Source organism: Amphibalanus amphitrite, unplaced genomic scaffold (genome assembly GCF_019059575.1).
Source record: "Amphibalanus amphitrite isolate SeventyFive unplaced genomic scaffold, NRLGWU_Aamphi_draft 000080F_arrow, whole genome shotgun sequence".
Lineage (NCBI taxonomy): Eukaryota > Metazoa > Arthropoda > Thecostraca > Balanomorpha > Balanidae > Amphibalanus > Amphibalanus amphitrite.
The window spans coordinates 429,145-448,022 of record NW_024881576.1 but is presented as its reverse complement, the minus strand read 5'-3'; the positions used below and the strand labels follow the sequence as shown (position 1 = coordinate 448,022).

Below are 18,878 nucleotides of genomic sequence, written 5' to 3'. Positions count from 1 at the left end.
GGGGCGGCACCCGCCCCCCCCTCGGCCGGCGAGGGTTAACCCGCGCCGGGCCGGGGGTGTTTGAATACCCCCCTGTGGTTTTTCGCAGATATCTCAAACACGGCGGCGAGGAGAGCCGCCGTTTTTGGCACACCTGTTTATGCATCATTTCCACACATGTTGTGAAAATTTCAGACCCAGGGCTCTCAAGGTCAGGTCACTAGGTCAGGCCAAGTGACCTCACCTCAGAAAAAGTTTCAATCCTCTTCATAACTACGCCGACTGAACGATCGCCTTGAAACTTTCAGCTATTGATAAGAGTAACAGTATGTACAAATGTGTATCTTGGAATTTTGATATCGATGACCTAAGGTCAGGTCAATTTTGCGACCTCTCCATTATAAGTCAACGGGAGAAAATTGAAATGCGCCTCTTTTGGACGAATGATGTTCAAAGCCCTCTCAAACATCGGTTCAGGGGTAAACATGACACACTGAATAGGAAAAATGCACCTGTGACCCCTGAGGTCATCTCAGGTGTTGAACGGTCACCAGTAGTTTTTTTTTGCTATAACTCTTGATAAAGACGTGCTAGAGCGATGAAAACACGTCAGATGTATTCAGCTCGACGATACGGATCGACTGATATGCAACATGACCCTTTCTGGTCAGGTCATGACCTTGACCTGAGGTCAAATTTTCAAAATGACCTTTCAAGGTCAACAAATAGTTCATTGGACGTGTATCTACAAGAGGAACACAATGCTGCCAAAAGTAATGTCATGGCTCTCTTGAGTCAAAAGTTATTGACGAAAAATCATTTTCGTGAAAACTTCTATTTTTACAGTTTTTGCCCTCTGGAGGCTAAACCGTTGACCTGAGGTCAAAGCTGAGAACAAAGCTCAGAAAGATCTGTAAAAGGGCTATGGAATGCGCTTTATCTGGGCCTTATTAACATAAAAAATCCACAAACAAAATGCTCACTATGTGCTCTCAAAGCGAAGAAACATAAACTGTCTATTGTCTATTTTACCCACAAAGTGTCAGCGGCACTGCGGGCCAGACGGCCAGGCCAGGGCTGTTCGTTGTCCGGACCCGTTAGCAAATACAGTCTAATTACGAGCGAGCGAGCGCAGCGAGCGAAGTGAGTCTTTTCAATATAACGGAAAAATCTCAGTATGAGCGGCCCGGCCCGGCCCGGCCTGTAACGCTTTTGAGAGGCTTATATCTCAGCAACCGCTGGACCGATTGGCCTGCGGTCTTTTTTGTTGGGTAGCCCCATCCCTTCTACCCCGTAATTGACTACTTTTGATACATCTCAGTGACCATCGTCGCACGTGCCACGTGAAAAATCAAGGGTGTTCAAGCTGTTTTGCAAAAGTAGTGATTTTGAGAGGCTCATATCTCAGCAGCCGTTTGGGCGATTGACTTGCGGTAATTTTTGTAGGGTAGCAGCATCCCTTCTACCCAAAATAGGATACTCTCGATGCATGTGGCTCACCCCCAGTGCACGTGCAAAATACAACAATAAGAGGTGCCAAATTTGTTCCCATTTCAGTAACTCGGTAATTACTGGGGCGATTTCGCTGAAACTTGGCATACAGATAGGCGCCCACCAGGCAATGCATTCCCATGTGTTGCGGTTAGGGTGTTACTGCACGTGCGCACGTGCAGGGGGCGTTTCCAGATCTCGAGAACGGCTGGGCCGATTGCGCTCAAATTTGGTACACGGTTGGGAACCAGTTAGTAGGGTGCCGTGCAAAAGTCATTTTGGACCCGTTTGCACGTGCGCACGTGCAGAATGCCGCTTCCAGATCTCAGGAACGGCTGGGCCGATTGCGTTCAAATTTGGCACACCGCTAGCGACCGGTTAGAAAGGTGCTATGCACAAGCCCGTTGGAAGTACCCTATCGCCCTTCCGCACGTGCAGGGCTCACTATCTCGCTCGCTCGTTCTTCGCCCAAAAGGCGTTTTACTGGTTGATTAATTCGTCAAGACACGCATCCGCCATTTCAGGATATTTTGTGCGATCCAGCTAACATGCTTTGAGTTAACGTCTGAATCATTGTATCACAATGACAGAGATTAAGACGGTAGAATATCATAATGCAATTACTGGCATGTTGGCTTAAAATCCAATTCATCAAAGAGACTCCACATTCCTTGTCGCCCTTGCATGTTAACCATGCAGAGTCGCAGCAGTAAGCCCCTGCATGCCTACACACAGAAAAATATTAACACCGTTAGCGGTGTAATTGCACAGTACATATCTGAGCACTTGAGGAAAGTTAATTTAGTCCCTTCCCCGCTTAAATTACTCGCGCTTCCAAATGAACACCAGGAAGAAGGTAATAGAACACTGTTAGGAGGGTTGGGTGTTTTGCTGCATGTAGTAAAACACCCAACCCTCCTAACAGTGTTCTATTACCTTCTTCCTGGTGTTCATTTGGAAGCGCGAGTAATTTAAGCGGGGAAGGGACTAAATTAACTTTCCTCAAGTGCTCAGATATGTACTGTGCAATTACACCGCTAACGGTGTCAATATTTTTCTGTGTGTAGATAGTGCACGGTGCTATCTCGGGAATTTCGTCCCAGATATCTATCAATTGGACGCCTTTTTTGTTCTCCTAATATCAAACGGATACTGATTTTTTTTTAGAGTTCAAACCTAACTTTTTTTTTGGTGGGTTTGTTGTTAATTTCATGAATCCCGTTCAATGTTTCAAATACTTTGCAAGCTGGCTTTCTCTCCATTGGCCACCTTGGCTAGGTTTTTACCGTGATTTTGATTGACACTGTAGGTTTCGCTTTGGTATCCTATTTCTATGAAATTGACGTCATTGGCTTTCACGCAACTTGTAACGCGGCTCTTTGGGCTTACAATGAATCGCGGAGACATAAGAAGGAGCTTTATAAATTTAGCGAAAATATGGCGCAGATATGCAATGATATTTAAGACCTTTTTTTGTGCATTCCCTATTTGATAAGCTTCAGCAGGACGGAAATATAAAATACAAGTTGCTTGATTAGAAAAAAGGTATGTGGAGATAAATGATAAATGCAATGCCTAAGTAATAGGTATTTCACTCTTTTGCATATCCAGTGAACGCAGGCTGTTTGAAAAAATCAAACACTCTTCTTTATAAGGTAAGCAGTAAGCATTCCAGTAAAGTATTTAAAATGCATTCACTGCCAAATAGGCACAGACGCGTTTCAACCTCGCGTTCAGCTTCTGCTAGGTTGTAACCTTGTGCGTGTGATTGCTGAAGCCCCCATCATGCTAATACCCCTATGCTCTTCGCCAGTAGGCCTCTCTGGGGGACATCTGCCGACCCATGTCGACCCGCACCTGTTCCGCGCTAGCATTGAGTGATGGTTGTCCAATGTTGTGACACACCTGTCCACTGCAGTGGCAGGACACACGGCCTGCCCTCCTCATGTCACCCCTTTCCCCGCCGCAGGAACGTCTGGCCAGCCGCCGGCCGTGCACTGGGTGCCGCTGTGACCCCACTGTCACCCCTTACCGTCCTCTCACCCTCCCCCCCTCCCCGCTGCAGAAACGTCTGGCCAGCCGCCGGCCGTGCACTGGGTGCCGCTGTGACCCCACTGTCACCCCTTACCGTCCTCTCACCCTCCCCCCTCCCCCGCCGCAGGAACGTCTGGCCAGCCGCCGGCCGTGCACTGGGTGCCGCTACACCACACGGACGTACCGGGCGGACTGCGCTGCGGTGACCGAGTGGCCGTGGCTGGCTCCGGCGGCCGCCGCGTCGGCCTGCTCCGCTACATGGGACACACGGAGTTCGCCGAGGGCATGTGGGGCGGCGTGGAGCTGGACGAGCCGCGAGGCAGGAACGACGGCGCCGTGGCCGGCGTGCGGTGAGTGGCGGCCGCCGAGGTCGGGACCGCAGCTGATTGTGTGGAAGCGGCTGCCGCGGGTGGCCGCTGGGAGGGCCGCGCCTCCTCCGGGACCGCGCGCGGACCGGCCGGCCGGCCAGCTGGGGCCGACCCCCCCCCCCCCCGCCGCTGCCCAGTCATCAGTTCCCCGCGGGTGTGGGCGTGACAGGGGATTGGGATCGCCTGTCCCGGGATGAAAAGGGATCTGAGTAATGCCGGCCAAGGCTGGTCCCGTGTGACGGCGCTGTACGGAACACGAGTAAGCACACAGCGCTCTTTATTCGCACAAATGCCTCAGGGCCTTTGTATGTTATTGTTTACGGAAGTTGGATAAGAAAGAGATGAATCAGATGAACATATTGACAAAACAATGCTATATTGGCAAGGATGTGTGGTTTTCGTAAATGCTTCCCCGAAACTTCCCTTGTTAAACATCCATCACAATAGATGGAGCAGACTGAACGCATCTGTTAGTGGCGCTCTAAATGGTGCCCTGAAATCGACGCTTCCATCGAACCAACAACACCGTCTAATCGCTATTCTTGGGCAACTTTGGAAAGGAGACCGCTCTCGAACCCAAAACTTATATGGGCGGCCATCGAGTTAGATGGCACGAGGCCAGTCGTTGCATGATCGGTTGGAAGAGAAGATCAAAATAGATATCGAAACGTAATTAAAGCTCCTTTGGCGGATGCGAGGTCACATTCAAAACTGTTATCTATACCTTTTCTTTTGCGAGTAAACCAATGCAGCGGCTTGTTACACGATTGGATGGCTGCTCTAGAAAATGTCTTAAACATCACTGCTTTTTGCGGAGTTTGATGATGGGTAGGTATCAACGTGACATCCGTGAACATGCAAACATTATTGATATAATTTCGGTTCGTACAATACTGTGCATTTTCTATGAAAAAAGTTACCTGGCTTTAGGCAGAAATGGTCTACGATTACAGTAAATCAACGGGTATTTCGAAATTCATCCTGCTTTACGTGCACGCTACACATATCGCTGGAGTCATCACGATCTGCATACGACACATTGAGTAGCGAGGCAGACGTCGAAATCTAAACATGCAAAGCTGAATGTATCAGTATGCAGCATTCAACGCCATTCACCAGTAGCGGCGGAACACCTTCAATTAACCCTCGCCCGCACATGGGGGGGGGGGGGGGGTGGGTGGTTGCCACCCCCCCCCAGACAGTCTTTCTGCTCTGCACCTAACATTTTTAGAGCTAGAAGGCTGATTTTTCGTATAGCTGCTCGTCTATCCTTTCTTGATGTCCACTGAAAATTTCAAGTTTCTGTGATTTTTGGTTTCGGAGATATGACCTTGTTTTTCAGGTCATGTCATGACCCAAATGGCCAATTCTCAACATCTTGCGTTTGCCATGGGCCTTGTGAGCTTTTGACACCCTGATTTCGGCCTTTTTTGCCAGTCTTACCTCCCACCTATCATGGAACATGTTGTTCGACGATGTACAGGGGTCAAGGTCAGGGTCAAGGTCAACCTAGGTCATCTAAGATAATTGCGTTTTAGGCAAGCTGAATTTACTTTTTGTGAAGTTTTTTTTGACTGCATTTTTGGTAAAAGCTTCTCAGATCATGATTTCATGTGATATGGACCCAAAAACAATCGGTGCACACATCAGTATACACACAGACACACACAGACATACAAACACATATAATTGACCTTGACCTAACTTGACCTGAAATGACCTCAGCAGCAAAATTCTGGTCGGATAGTGTGACAAAGAGGTTCTAGCTGGCTTGGCACCAGAAAACAGCATCGTCATCGGTATTTGCTAAGCAGCGCACTTGATATCCAACGGTGACCCAAAACAGCAACATTTTTTAGTTTGACCTGACCTGGAAGGTCAATGACTGACCTGAGAAGGTAAAACTGGGTATCATTGGATTCGTCTCTTCCCAAAGAATCTTTTTGGTCTTTACTGCTAAGCTCTATCTCCAACAGGAACGAAATGGCGCGGGGGGGGGTGGCAACCACCCCCCCCCCATGTGCGTTCTAGGATGGGAAAATGGCATGTGCGGGCGAGGGTTAAGGGGGAGCACTACCGACTTTTGGTCTCATTCTTTCCATGCAACGCCCATAGGGCTAATGTTAAAATGCAAAAATCAAAGGGGGGCACGGTGCCCCGGTGCCCTCCCCGTTCCGCCGCCTATGCCATTCACTGGGCTTCTTTCAGAGACGGGAGTGTGTCATGTTTACGTCCTATTTTAGTTTTGCAATAGATGCTGTTCAGCGAGCTGAATATCTATCCCAGACGGCGAGCAGTCTCATACAGCTGTCAGTGCATGTTGGACGAGTCTATGACCTGGCTCTCCACCAAAAATACACTCATATTTTCAGCATCTAAAATGTATCAATCACTTGATAGAGATATCCAGAGTAATATTTTCATATACATATGTGCTTACTGCTTATCTGTAATCATAGCGGGCCTGCGAAGCCATAGGGGAATAATGAAGGGAAGAGGCATGTTCATTGATTTGTGACCACCAACAATAAAGGTAAAAGTAGGTAGTGGTACACATAATGTTAACCAATGTTTGTGATAGATGAACCAGGAGCCCACAGTCTGATTCACAATCATCCTTGCATGTGTGTCTAGTCTGAAGAACACATGCAAGTATGATTTTCCCTCTTTGTTCCCCTCTTTGACGCGATTCCTTCCGTCTGGTCGTCAGGTACTTCCACTGTCCGCCCAACTTTGGCCTGTTTGCGCCGCTGCACAAGATCACCCGGCTGGGGCCGACCATGGTGCACCAGTCGGGACGGCGCGGCTCCCACCCCGGCTTCGGCCGGTTCGCCTGTCCGGACGAGGACGGTTTCTTTTAGCCGGGCGCGACTGGGCGGACCCTGCCGGTGACCCGGAACTGGGCGGCCGCCGTCCGTGACGACCGGCGCCCGAGAGCGGCTCAGCACCGCCTGAAGGGGATTCGTTCGAGTGGCGCTTCGATCCGGGATCGGCAGCGCCGCCGATGGATCTCCGCCGCACCGGCACGGAAGACGGAACCTGCGGCCGCAGCGCCGCTCACAGGATACATGGCGAGTCGTCGGACGAGCCGCAGCGACGGTCAGAGGGTGAGCGAACGCGGAGAGCAGCGCTCAGTGAATCGGTCTGTGACTGATACAGATATATCAGAGGCAGAGTTCACCTGGAACGCCCGTCCAGCCGGCAACGGGCCAAGCGAGTGATTATGTATACAATATCGGCGGACGTTTTCGCTTTAACCCCGCGACTGCTGAGTGCTGACTGCGCCGCCGTCGGCTCGGCGGGAGGCAAATCTTCTCAGCCGCCGTCGTCCGTCGTTTCACTAATCCCCAATCAGCGGAACATTAAACGGCAATGCTTACTGGCGAGCTGAAGAGAACGCGCGCCGTTGGCAGCTGCCGCCGAGTTCCCGGAACGAGACGCTGGTTGCGGCCGCCCGCCCGGTCGAGATTGAACCCGGCGGATGGCCCCAGGGAGGATCGATGGCTGTCGGAGGCTGGGCGTGAGAGCCGCCGAGTGTGAACTCAGCCAGGTGGATTTCCGCGGCCCTGAATGGGTATCAGACTAGTGACGGCAATGACAGTGGTGTTGGCCTACAAAGTCAACACTCCAGCGTGCTATTCCGGTGCTAAGTAGACGTAAGGTGTCGCTAATAAGAAGTTAGGTATAGGTATCGTCTATCGATGTCTTGTTATCGTATTGTTTTAACCAAATATTTCTAATATTACTGCCGACAGACCGACGGCATCGTATATGAATTATTGACGGATTTTGATTACACGTCACAATTGAATCAGTGTGGGGATATTTCACCGCGCGGGAGTAGCTGACGACGTTATCAGATATCCGAGACGTGCGCAGAAATCCCTGTTTCCTCTCTTTGTGCCAGGAATAACCTTGATTACTAAGCAATAATGTCATTCACCATCGCACATTTGCGTGTCTTCTCTTAGGATTGTCATTAGCTGTAAGAGGATGCATCTTTCTTCCCTATTCTGTCATATTTCCAGATGTATATTAGTTCTGTGCGTTATCGTAATTACATATTTGCAACAATTACGACCAATTGCATGTAGATCGCATACGGATGACAGATCTCATATGTCAATCACTGCGCCTGCTCCTGCGTGATTCGCCCGATGTAATATGTCCTTAATTTTGCAAAAATATCGACACCTTTTTTTAAACCCCACATCTGCTCTCCCGTGAATTTCCGGGAGGCACGAAAGATCTCCTTTTAAAAGCCTTGTCCAATCGTCCGATCCTGATCAAATATGTGTGTTCGTAGGCCTGTTCTGGTATTGCTTTATCTGCCAAGACAGACAAACTTGAGAAAAATCGAGTGATTGTACCTTTTTTGAAGGTCTCTAACCAGCTTGTCTGAAATTCACCGGAGAACAAATGTGGGGTTTAAAAAAAGGTGTCGATATAGGGTATATGAATGTCTAGGCATCTGCTGCAGCGACAAATCCCCAAAACAATATCAGCGCTGGCCTATTTGTATGTTATGATTTGATTGCGACTTTCACAATATTTTCAGTAATGACTTTAACTACAATTTCACAATCACCAGGTGTCCAAAGTTATGTACGCTGAAAATAAAAAACCTTTATAAAGTTGCCCAAGGGTTTGAGGCGCTCACGGGAACGAAACCCGCGGCCGCTGGGACCGAGTGCACCATTCTTCGGTCATATCAGCTATTTGCGTCCGATAAGTACGAGAGCGCATGACGTCTATACGAGTCGAAATAAGCGGAAGCATAAGTAACATGTCTAGATGTCTATTATAATATCTATGCTATTATGACATAAATCATACATAAATATATGCCATTATAGACACAGAAGAGATCCTCATTTAATTATTCATTTGAGTAGGATTTCGGGTTTTTTCAAGTGCTCAGTTTTTGCAGCGAGCTTTTCCTCTTAGGGCCTGCGAGATACCCGCGGAAACACATATCTCTTCAACATTGCGCGTGAGATGGAATGCGGCTGAATTCACGTGCGATTGTGAGTGAGGTACCCCCAGTTGGAAGATTCGGCTGTAGAATACGTAGTTTTAAATACGTAGTTTGACGTAGATCTCGGAAAAGTGAGATACGGCCAGAAATGAGTGTGGGTACCTCCGTCCTGAAGATTCTGATCGGCGCCGAATGAAATAAGTCGCCGTGCATATCTCGGCTTATTGACGACCGATTGACACGGGACAAACACCAATCGATACCAAATGGCACTGGGGGGGGGGGGGATAGAGTGGCAAGTTTTCCTACCCGACGAACCCGGAATTATCCCGAGGGCGTAGGGGTGGGAGTAGAGTGGGGGAACGGTGGGGGCGAGTACAAGTACCAAGCAAGTACCAAGTACTTTCGCAAGTACCAAGCAAGTACCAAGTACTTTTACAAGTACCAAGTACTTATGCAAATACCAAGCAAGTACCAAGTACTTTGGCAAATACCGAGTACTTATGCAAATACCAAGCAAGTACCAAGTACTTTGGCAAGTATCGAGTACTTTGGCAAGTACCAAGTACTTTTGCAAGTTCAGCAAGTTTTTCGCCAATATCGAAGCTTCTAGACGTCCGATCGTCACCGGAAAAACACCATTCGATCCCAAATTTTCTCCCGAATCTTTTTATGGCCAAAGCGACGCGGAGCGAGCCAAGATATCTTGTTTAATTATCCATTTGAGTAGGATTTCGGGTTTTTTGAATTGCTCAGTTTTTGCAGCGAGCTTTTTCTCTTAGGGCTTGCGAGATATCTGCGTGCAGACATATCTCTTCAGCATTGCGCGTGACATGGAATGCGGCTGAATTCACGTGCGATTGTGAGTGAGGTACCCCCAGTTGGAAGATTCGGCTGTAGAATATGTAGTTTTAAATACGTAGTTTGACGTAGATCTCGGAAAAGTGAGATACGGCCAGGAATGAGTGTGGGTACCTCCGTCCTGAAGATTCTGATCGGCGCCGATTGAAATAATTCGCCGTGCATATCTCGGCTTATTGACGACCGATTGACACGGGACAAACACCGATCGATACCAAATGGCTCTGGGGGGGGGGGGGGGGATAGAGTGGTAAGTTTTCCTACCCGACGAACCCGGAATTATCCCGAGGGCGTAGGGGTGGGAGTAGAGTCGGGGGAACGGGGGGACGAGTGCAAGTACCAAGTACTTTCGCAAGTACCAAGCAAGTACCAAGTACTTTTACAAGTACCAAGTACTTATGCAAATACCAAGCAAGTACTAAGTACTTTGGCAAATACCGAGTACTTATGCAAATACCAAGCAAGTACCAAGTACTTTGGCAAGTACCGAGTACTTTGACAAGTACCAAGCAAGTACCAAGTACTTTTGCAAGTTCAGCAAGTTTTTCGCCAATATCGAAGCTTCTAGACGTCCGATCGTCACCGGAAAAACACCATTCGATCCCAAATTTTCTCCCGAATCTTTTTATGGCCAAAGCGACGCGGAGCGAGCCAAGATATCTTGTTTAATTATCCATTTGAGTAGGATTTGGGGTTTTTTGAATTGGTGAGTTTTTGCAGCGAGCTTTTTCTCTTAGGGCTTGCGAGATATCTGCGTGCAGACATATCTCTTCAGCATTGCGCGTGACATGGAATGCGGCTGAATTCACGTGCGATTGTGAGTGAGGTACCCCCAGTTGGAAGATTCGGCTGTAGAATATGTAGTTTTAAATACGTAGTTTGACGTAGATCTCGGAAAAGTGAGATACGGCCAGGAATGAGTGTGGGTACCTCCGTCCTGAAGATTCTGATCGGCGCCGATTGAAATAATTCGCCGTGCATATCTCGGCTTATTGACGACCGATTGACACCGGACAAACACCGATCGATACCAAATGGCTCTGGGGGTGGGGGGGGGGAATAGAGTGGCAAGTTGTCCTACCCGACGAACCCGGAAATATCCCGAGGGGGTAGGGGTGGGAGTAGAGTCGGGGGAACGGGAGCGCGAGTGCAAGTACCAAGTACTTTCGCAAGTACCAAGCAAGTACCAAGTACTTATGCAAATACCAAGCAAGTACCAAGTACTTTGGCAAATACCGAGTACTTATGCAAATACCAAGCAAGTACCAAGTACTTTGGCAAGTACCGAGTACTTTGGCAAGTACCAAGCAAGTACCAAGTACTTTTGCAAGTTCAGCAAGTTTTTCGCCAATATCGAAGCTTCTAGACGTCCGATCGTCACCGGAAAAACATCATTCGATCCCAAATTTTCTCCTTAATCTTTTTATTGCCAAAGCGACGCGGAGCGAGCGTAAGATATCTTGTTTAATTATCCATTTGAGTAGGATTTCGGGTTTTTTGAATTGCTCAGTTTTTGCAGCGAGCTTTTTCTGTTAGGGCCTGCGAGATATCTGCGTACAGACATATCTCTTCAGCATTAGACGTTGACCAGGAATGCGGCTGATTCACGTGCTTTTGTGAGCGAGGTGCTTCCCTCCGGGAGAAATTCGCCGTCCCCATATGCTTAACACAGAGCCGAGCGGCGGCTGACAGGTGGCCGGCTCTCGGGAGATCGGCAGCCAACACTCGAAAAATCGACAAGCCGCCGCTGAATGCGCGTGCGGCAGTGCTGAGCCGAGTCGTTCCCACGGTCTGAGGTACCCCCAGTTTGAAGATTCGGCTGTAGAATATGTAGTTTTAAATACGTAGTTTGACGTACATCTCGGAAAAGTGAGATACGGCCAGAAATGAGTGTGGGTCCCTCCGTTCTGAAGATTCTGATCGACGCCGATTGAAATAATTCGCCGTGCATATCTCGGCTTATTGACGACCGATTGACACGGGATCAACACCGATCGATACCAAATGGCTCTGTGGGGGGGGGGGGGGGAGTAGAGTGGCAAGTTTTCCTACCCGACGAACCCGGAATTATCCCGAGGGGGTAGGTGTGGGAGTAGAGTCGGGGGAACGGGGGGGGGGGGCGAGTACAAGTACCAAGCAAGTACCAAGTACTTTCGCAAGTACCAAGCAAGTACCAAGTACTTTTACAAGTACCAAGCAAGTACCAAGTACTTATGCAAATACTCTTATGCAAGTACCAAGTACTTTGGCAAATACCGAGTACTTAGGCAAATACCGAGTACTTAGGCAAATACCAAGCAAGTACCAAGTACTTTGGTAAGTACCGAGTACTTTGGCAAGTACCAAGCAAGTACCAAGTACTTTTGCAAGTTCAGCAAGTTTTTCGCCAATATCAAAGCTTCTAGACGTCCGATCGTCACCGGAAAAACACCATTCCATCCCAAATTTTCTCCCGAATCTTTTTATGGCCAAAGCGACGCGGAGCGAGCCAAGATATCTTGTACAGCTTTCATTTGGCTCTTCTCGCCAGGATGGATAAATGATCATCTAGTTGCCTTTACTGTTGTCACGTTGCAAAATAAATAGAAACGTCTAAACCAAGGCCATGAATTCATATTCAATGTTCTTGTGCAGCGCCCATTGACCAGAAATCTGTAAAGTACTGTTGGCTTCCTCTGCAGGCGAGAGAAGAATGTTAGTTTTCATGAATCATTGGCGAACCGAGAGCCAATCGTGAGTGGGTTACATCAATCTTTCTTAATTACTTTCTGTCATTTCTTTGTCCGCACTCGTTACACAACGCCAACGCTGCGCAGATGTGCTTCAGATTAATTTCACAGATACGCTTTCCTCAAAGCCATCAAGCCTCTCGACTTTTTAAAGTCATCCACTGGTCAGTTATCACTTAGTTCATCGTTTGAATTCTCTATCGGTAGGTAATACTGTAAGCAAGACCAATTTTTTAAGCAAACTATTTGGCTGGTACCTACAAGCCAACTGCATTATTTGGGTGTTAGCCCTCGCCCGTATTGGTGTTTTGCCAGCCTCGAACGTATTAGGGGAGGGGGGGGTCCGTTGGACCCCTTGCCGTTTGGCCCCTGATCGAGCTAGAGGCTCGCAGAAAAAAAAACGCGCTTGCTGCCCGTGACAAGAGGAAGCTGATGATACCCAACTTTAACCCTCGCATGTGTAGGGGGGGGGGGTCGGATGGACCCCCCCATGGTTTTTCGCGAATAACTCGCGTAAAAAGCGGCCGATCGCAACGAAACTTTCAGTACCCTCGCATTGTTCAATTTTACACCTACCCTGAAAATTTCATGACCCTGACCCAAATGACCTTTGACCTGTGACCTCTTTTCCGAGACCATGTTTGGCCGGAATCGTGATTTCGCGTATGTCGGCTCGCACTAGCCGCGTGTTTGCAAGCTTTTCGTGGTTTCAAACGTTCAAACATGTGATTTGATGTTACTCCCGTGTGTGTCAAGGTCACCTGAAGGTCAGGTCAGGTCATTGACCTTTGGTGACCTCGGGTGACCTCGGGTCCCTTTTTCGAGTTTTACATGTTTCTAGGCTAGTTTTTGGAGCTGAATTCGAATTTAGCAACCATTTGAACATTTACGAAGTAGTTTTGGTGACTTCGTAACATGTTACGAAGCTGTCAGAGGCGGTTGACACGTACTACGAATACCCGTCACGACGCCTACTGGTTGACCTGACCTGACCTGACCCGACCTGGTCTAAATGCGTCAAGACATCATCTGTGATCAAAACTAACACGATATTCGTGATCAGCACCCCGAAAAACCCCTTAGCAGCCACACTTTACGACTTTCTAACAGGTCCCGATTTTCCCGACTTTGGGTCATTGACCTGACCTGGAAGGTCAACCAATGACCTAGGACCTTAAAATTGGGTATCATCGGCTTCCTCTCGTCACGGGCAACACGCTCGTTTTTTCCGCGAAGCTCTAGCTCGATCAGGGGCCAAACGGCAAGGGGGGGGTCCAACCGACCCCCCCCCCTACACATTAGAAGCTGGCAAACGCCGCACACATGCGAGGGTTAAGGTACTGGGTTATTAGTTGACCTTCCAGGTCAGGTCAATGACCCAAAAGTTGGGAAAATCGGGCCCTGTTTTTTCACCATGTAGGATTTATTTAGCAGGACATCCCATCGGCGACCGGCCGGCGGCGCCACGGCCGCGGCGCCCCAGATCCGCCCACAAAACGACACTCTCACTCTCGGTACTCGCCCTCACACACTGTATGTATAGTGTATACCGTATAGTGGCCCGGCGCACCCGCTCGGACCGCGCCGTGCTCACCCTGAGAGGCGCGAGCTCGCGCGCCTGCCAGAAAACACTAGCGAACACTACATATCACTTTCACATCACACTTCACATCAAACACTTCGTATCATAAAGTCGGGAAAGTCGGGAAAATCGAGACCTGTTAGAACGTCGTAAAGTGCCACTGCTATGAAGTTTTTAGGGGTGCTGATCACGAATATCGTGCCGGTTTTGATCACAGATAATGTTTTCATGCATTTAGGCCAGGTCGGGTCAGGTCAGGTCAGGTCAATCAGTAGCGGTCCTGTCGAGTATTCGTAGTGGTGTCAATCGCCTCTGACAGCTTCGTAACATATTACGAAGGCACCAAAACTACTTTGTAAATGTTCAAATGGTTGCTAAATTCGAATTCAGCTCCAACAATTAGCCTAGAAAGTAGAAATATGTAAAACTTGAAAAAGTGAACCGAGGTTATCAAAGGTCAATGACCTGACCTGACCTTCAGGTGACCTTGAAACCCATCCTAATGCATGGGACCAACATCATAACACATATTTGAACGCTTGAAACCCCGAAAAGACTGCAAACGCGCGGCTAATGCCAGCCGACATACGCCGAATCGCGATTCCGGCCAAACATGGTCTTGAAAAGTAGGTAATAGGTCAAAGGTCATTTGGGTCAGGATCATAAAAACTTTCAGGATAGGTGTAAAATTGATAGACGCGAAAATATTGAAATTTTCGTCGCGATCTGCCGCTTTTTACGCGAGTTATGCGCGACAAACAGAGGGGCGGGGTCCGTTCGACCCCCCTATACGGGCGCGGGTTAACCCTCGCCCTGGCAGGGCATTTTTCATAACACGGCCTGGCAGGGGGGGGGGTCGATGCGACCCCCCCCCTCGCGATTGGCTCCTATGGCACCTAGAAACACCAAATTTGGTAGGTAGGTGGGCCCCCTGGAGTTCTCGCCCCTGTGCAAATTTGGTTGCTCTAGGTCAATATTTAGGGGGGTTTTGGGGGGTATAAATGTAAAAATTTCGCTAAAAACAGGTCAAAAGTTTTTCGCTTATAACTTTTGATCTAATTAAGATAGAGCAAAAAGAAAGGCACCAGTGAACTCAGCACGTCAAGGCGCGTCGAATGACATAGTTTTTAGCTTGCTGAAGTGTACTCAAAGTTTTTCTTAAAATTTTAAGTAAACTTAAATTAATAAAGTAAGTTAAAGTTAACCAAATTGCATCATATCGCATATCATTCGATTCGGCTGATCACCAGGAACACACAGATACCATTTTTTAAGCTCTAGCGTCATTATGTGCCAAGTTATTGGCAAAAACGTCATTTGACCTAAGTTGACCTCATTTGACCTGACCCATGGATAAGTACACCAAACAAAGAAGCACCAAGTGACCTGCTGTTAAGTACTGTGGTTTCAAAGCACAAAAGTGATAGAACGAAGCGGATATCTCCAGTATTTTCCGAATTTAGTATTTTCCCATAGGCTTAACATTACGACGTAATGGCCTCTAACTGACCTCAGGTCAGTGACCTCAAAAAACCCGAACTATATGTTATACAACTCGGTGAACTTAGCACATCCTCGCACGGGCGTAGGAACGTCATGAAAAGTGGGTGGGCCACCCTGTCAAGGGGCCTCCTTTTCCAGGGGGCCTCCTATTTTCAGGGGCCTCCAACTTTTGCCTCGTCCTGCTGGCTGCTTTCAAGTATGACCTCCAAATCTAGCTTCTGAGATCCGGCAGATGTACCCAGGGGCGTAACCGTTTAAGCGAGCAGTGCGGAAAGTCTGCACCATTTTTAAAGCTTATTCCCCCTCCGATTTTTTTTTTAGAATCTATTTGCCGCAAGCGGCGCATGACCCCTAAAAACCCTTACACAAATGTCTTCCTCGTTTCCCAGGTGCCCCCATTAGCTTCATAGGCGCCCTCTTTGGCATATAAGCGCCCTATGTACTAGTCATCAGAGACACCCCTATATGTGCCACAGTCGCCCCGTTGTCGCATACAATGTATTCTTGTATTCTTGTATTTGTAATAGCCGACTACAGGCCTTGCAGCCCATTTACAGTGGCAGTCACGATGTGCGCTTATCATAGGCGCGTCTCTCTTTTATGGACACTTGAAGGCGCCTCTCTTTGCCATGCCGGCGCCCCTGTTTCTTATGAATGCACCCCCATGGCATTGATCAATTGCAGTGCAGACCTCTATTGCATGTGGACGCCCATATATGTAGGCCTCAGAGGCGCCCCTCTTTCGCATTGAGGCGCCCCTATGGGCTTCATAGGCGCCCCTCTATTGCACGTAGGTGCCCTACTGTCTCAGAACCGCTCCCCTTTGGCATGCAGACGCCATCTTTCGTACGGAGAAGCCGCTGTGGTTCGTAGAGACGGCATGGTGCTCCCAGACGCAGATGGGGCTCTCGGAGTCGACAGTGTGGGACCTTCCGTCGCTGATGGGTGCCCGCCAGATGTGGACCCTCGGAGACGCCGGTATGGGGCCCTCAGAGATGCCGGTATGTGGCCCTTAGAGACTCCGGTGTGGAACCCTCAGATGCTTCAGTGTGTAGCCCTTACAATTGCTGGTGTGGAGCTATGAATGCGCTGGCTTAAATCCCTCAGAGGCCGGTACATGGCCATTAGAGCTCAGTGAGAGCCTGTCTGGTGCCTTCAGTGGCCTTGTGGAGCCGTTAGACATCAATATGGTGCTCTCAGGAGCCGGTGAGTCCTCAGAGTCACCGGTGTGAGGCCTTCAGAGCTCCGAGATACTGGTTAGGGGCCCTCAGAAGTGTCGGTGTGGGTCCCAGGCGCGGATACAAGGGGGGGGGGGCCATGGGGGCCATGCCCCCCCCCCTTGGCCGATTTTTTTCAAAAATAAAATAAAAAGTTAAAAAGTTAAAAAGCTGAAAAGGGGGCCTCCTGAAAATAAAGTGGCCGAAATCCGATGAGTTTTTTTTTTTAACCTACCCACTTAGTTATTTCTTAGAAGACTAGCTGAGGAGACTTCTTTGTTAGAAGATTGGTAAAGCTTTTCATAACTTGGAGGTCTCTTATACTCACAGAGATGACCACTTTTACAGGGCCTCCTAACCTGCACAGAGGGCCTCCAAGCCTGCACAGATGTTGAGATGTTGCCTGAACAGCTAGATAAGCTCAATAGACGCAGTTTTTTTTTGGGGGGGCCCAACAAGTGGGAAGATGGGGCCTCCAACAGGTGGGATTATGGGGGGGGCCTCCTGGTTTCTAATGGCCCCTCCCTTGGAGATTTTCTGGATCCGCCCCTGGTGGGTCCTTCAGATGTATGTACCTATAGAGCCTTGAGATGCAAAGGTGTGGTGGCCCACAGAGGCGCCGGTGTGGGGCCCCCAGAGCCACCGATATAGGGCCCTAAGAGACACTATTATGACCCTGAAAGGCGCCGCTGTGTGGCGCTCATAAACACTGGTGTGGAGCCATCACAGGCGGGTGGAGCCGTTAGAGGCCGGAAAGGGCCCTTAGATGCCTACAAGGAGCCTTCAGAAGCCGGCGTGGCACCCTTATAAGGGTAAGCGTGTCTACTTAGGAGCCCTTGAGGTGCTCTCGCCTCTCATGAGCTCTGTGGGGCCCTATCGAGCCGAAATATGGCCACGGCCAGTTGCCGCCGCATGGCTCTTCGGACTATCTTTCTCAGGGGCCTCATCTGCCTAGTTTGAATAGAAGGGCCTCTCAGACCATCAGTCTCATGGGCCTCCTCTGGCTAGCATAAATAGAAGGGCCTGTTAAACCATCAATCCTAGGGGCCTCCTCTGGTTAGTATAAATAGAAGAGCCTCTCAGACCATTAATCTCAGGGGGCTCCTGTGGGCAGTATAAATAAAAGGGCCTCTCAGACCATCAGGGGCCTCCCTAGAAAAGTGTAAATGTGGATAGAGGCCGAGGGCCCCCTCAGATTTATCAGGAGTGGACCTCTCTGACTATCAGTCTCAGGGGCCTCTTGTGGCCAGTATGAATATAAGAGCCTCTCAGACCATCGGTCTCAGGGGCCTCTTCTGACTAGTGTGGATAGAGGGCCCTCCCAGACCACCGGTTTCAGGGGCCTCCAGTGGCCAGTTATATGAGCAGAAGGGCCTCACAGCTATCAGCCTCGGGGGCCTCTTCTGACTGGTGTGAATATGAGGGCCTCTTATACCATCAGTCTCAGGGGCCTCCTCTGCCTAGTGTGAATATAAGGGCTTCCCAGGCCATCAGTCTCAGGGGACTCTTCTGACTGGTGCCGGATTGAGGGACCTCCCAGACCGAAAGTTTTGGGGGTCTCCTGTGGCCAGTATGAATAGAAGGGCCTCTTCTGCCTGGTGTAATTATAAGGGCCTCTCAGGCCATCAGTCTCAGGGGCCTCCTCTGACTACAGTGTAGATGGATAGGCCTCCCAGACCATCAGTCTCAGGGGCCTCTTCTGACTATTGTGGATAGAGGGGCCCCCTCTGACTAGTGAGGGTAGGGGCCTCGGCTAGACCGCCAGTGTCAGGGGCCTATTCTGACTAGTGTGGATGGATGGGCCTCCCAGACCACCAGTCTCAGACCTCTGACTAGTGTGGATAGAGGGGCCTCCCAGACCGCCAGTGTCAGGGGCCTCCCCAGACCAGTGTGGATATTGGGGCCTCCTCAGATCCACTAGGGCCTCTCAGGCCATCAGTCTCAGGGGCTTCGACTGACAAGTATGAACAGAGGGCCTCCTTGGATCCATCACGGCCCCTTGGAGTCCGTGCGTGGGGATTCGTGGAACTTATTTTTACCGAGTTTGTTTATTCTGGAAGGTGACGACGTCCTCTCAAATCGAGACGAGGGGCCTCGAGTAAAAAGTGGGTGGGCCAAAACACATGGTTGGCCCCC

General features: G+C 49.3%; 1 protein-coding gene across 1 annotated transcript in view; it reads left to right on the top strand.

Annotated features, from left to right (window-relative positions):
• LOC122379573 (CAP-Gly domain-containing linker protein 1-like) overlaps nucleotides 1–7,949 on the top strand; it is a 63,471-nt gene extending 55,522 nt beyond the window's left edge. Inside the window, exons 5-6 of the mRNA XM_043361870.1 lie at nucleotides 3,632–3,854; nucleotides 6,583–7,949. Of these exons, the coding sequence (XP_043217805.1) occupies nucleotides 3,632–3,854; nucleotides 6,583–6,733 (374 nt within the window). The 3' untranslated portion in view covers nucleotides 6,734–7,949. The remainder of the gene's footprint in view (nucleotides 1–3,631; nucleotides 3,855–6,582) is intronic.
• The last annotated feature ends 10,929 nt before the right edge of the window (nucleotides 7,950–18,878 follow it).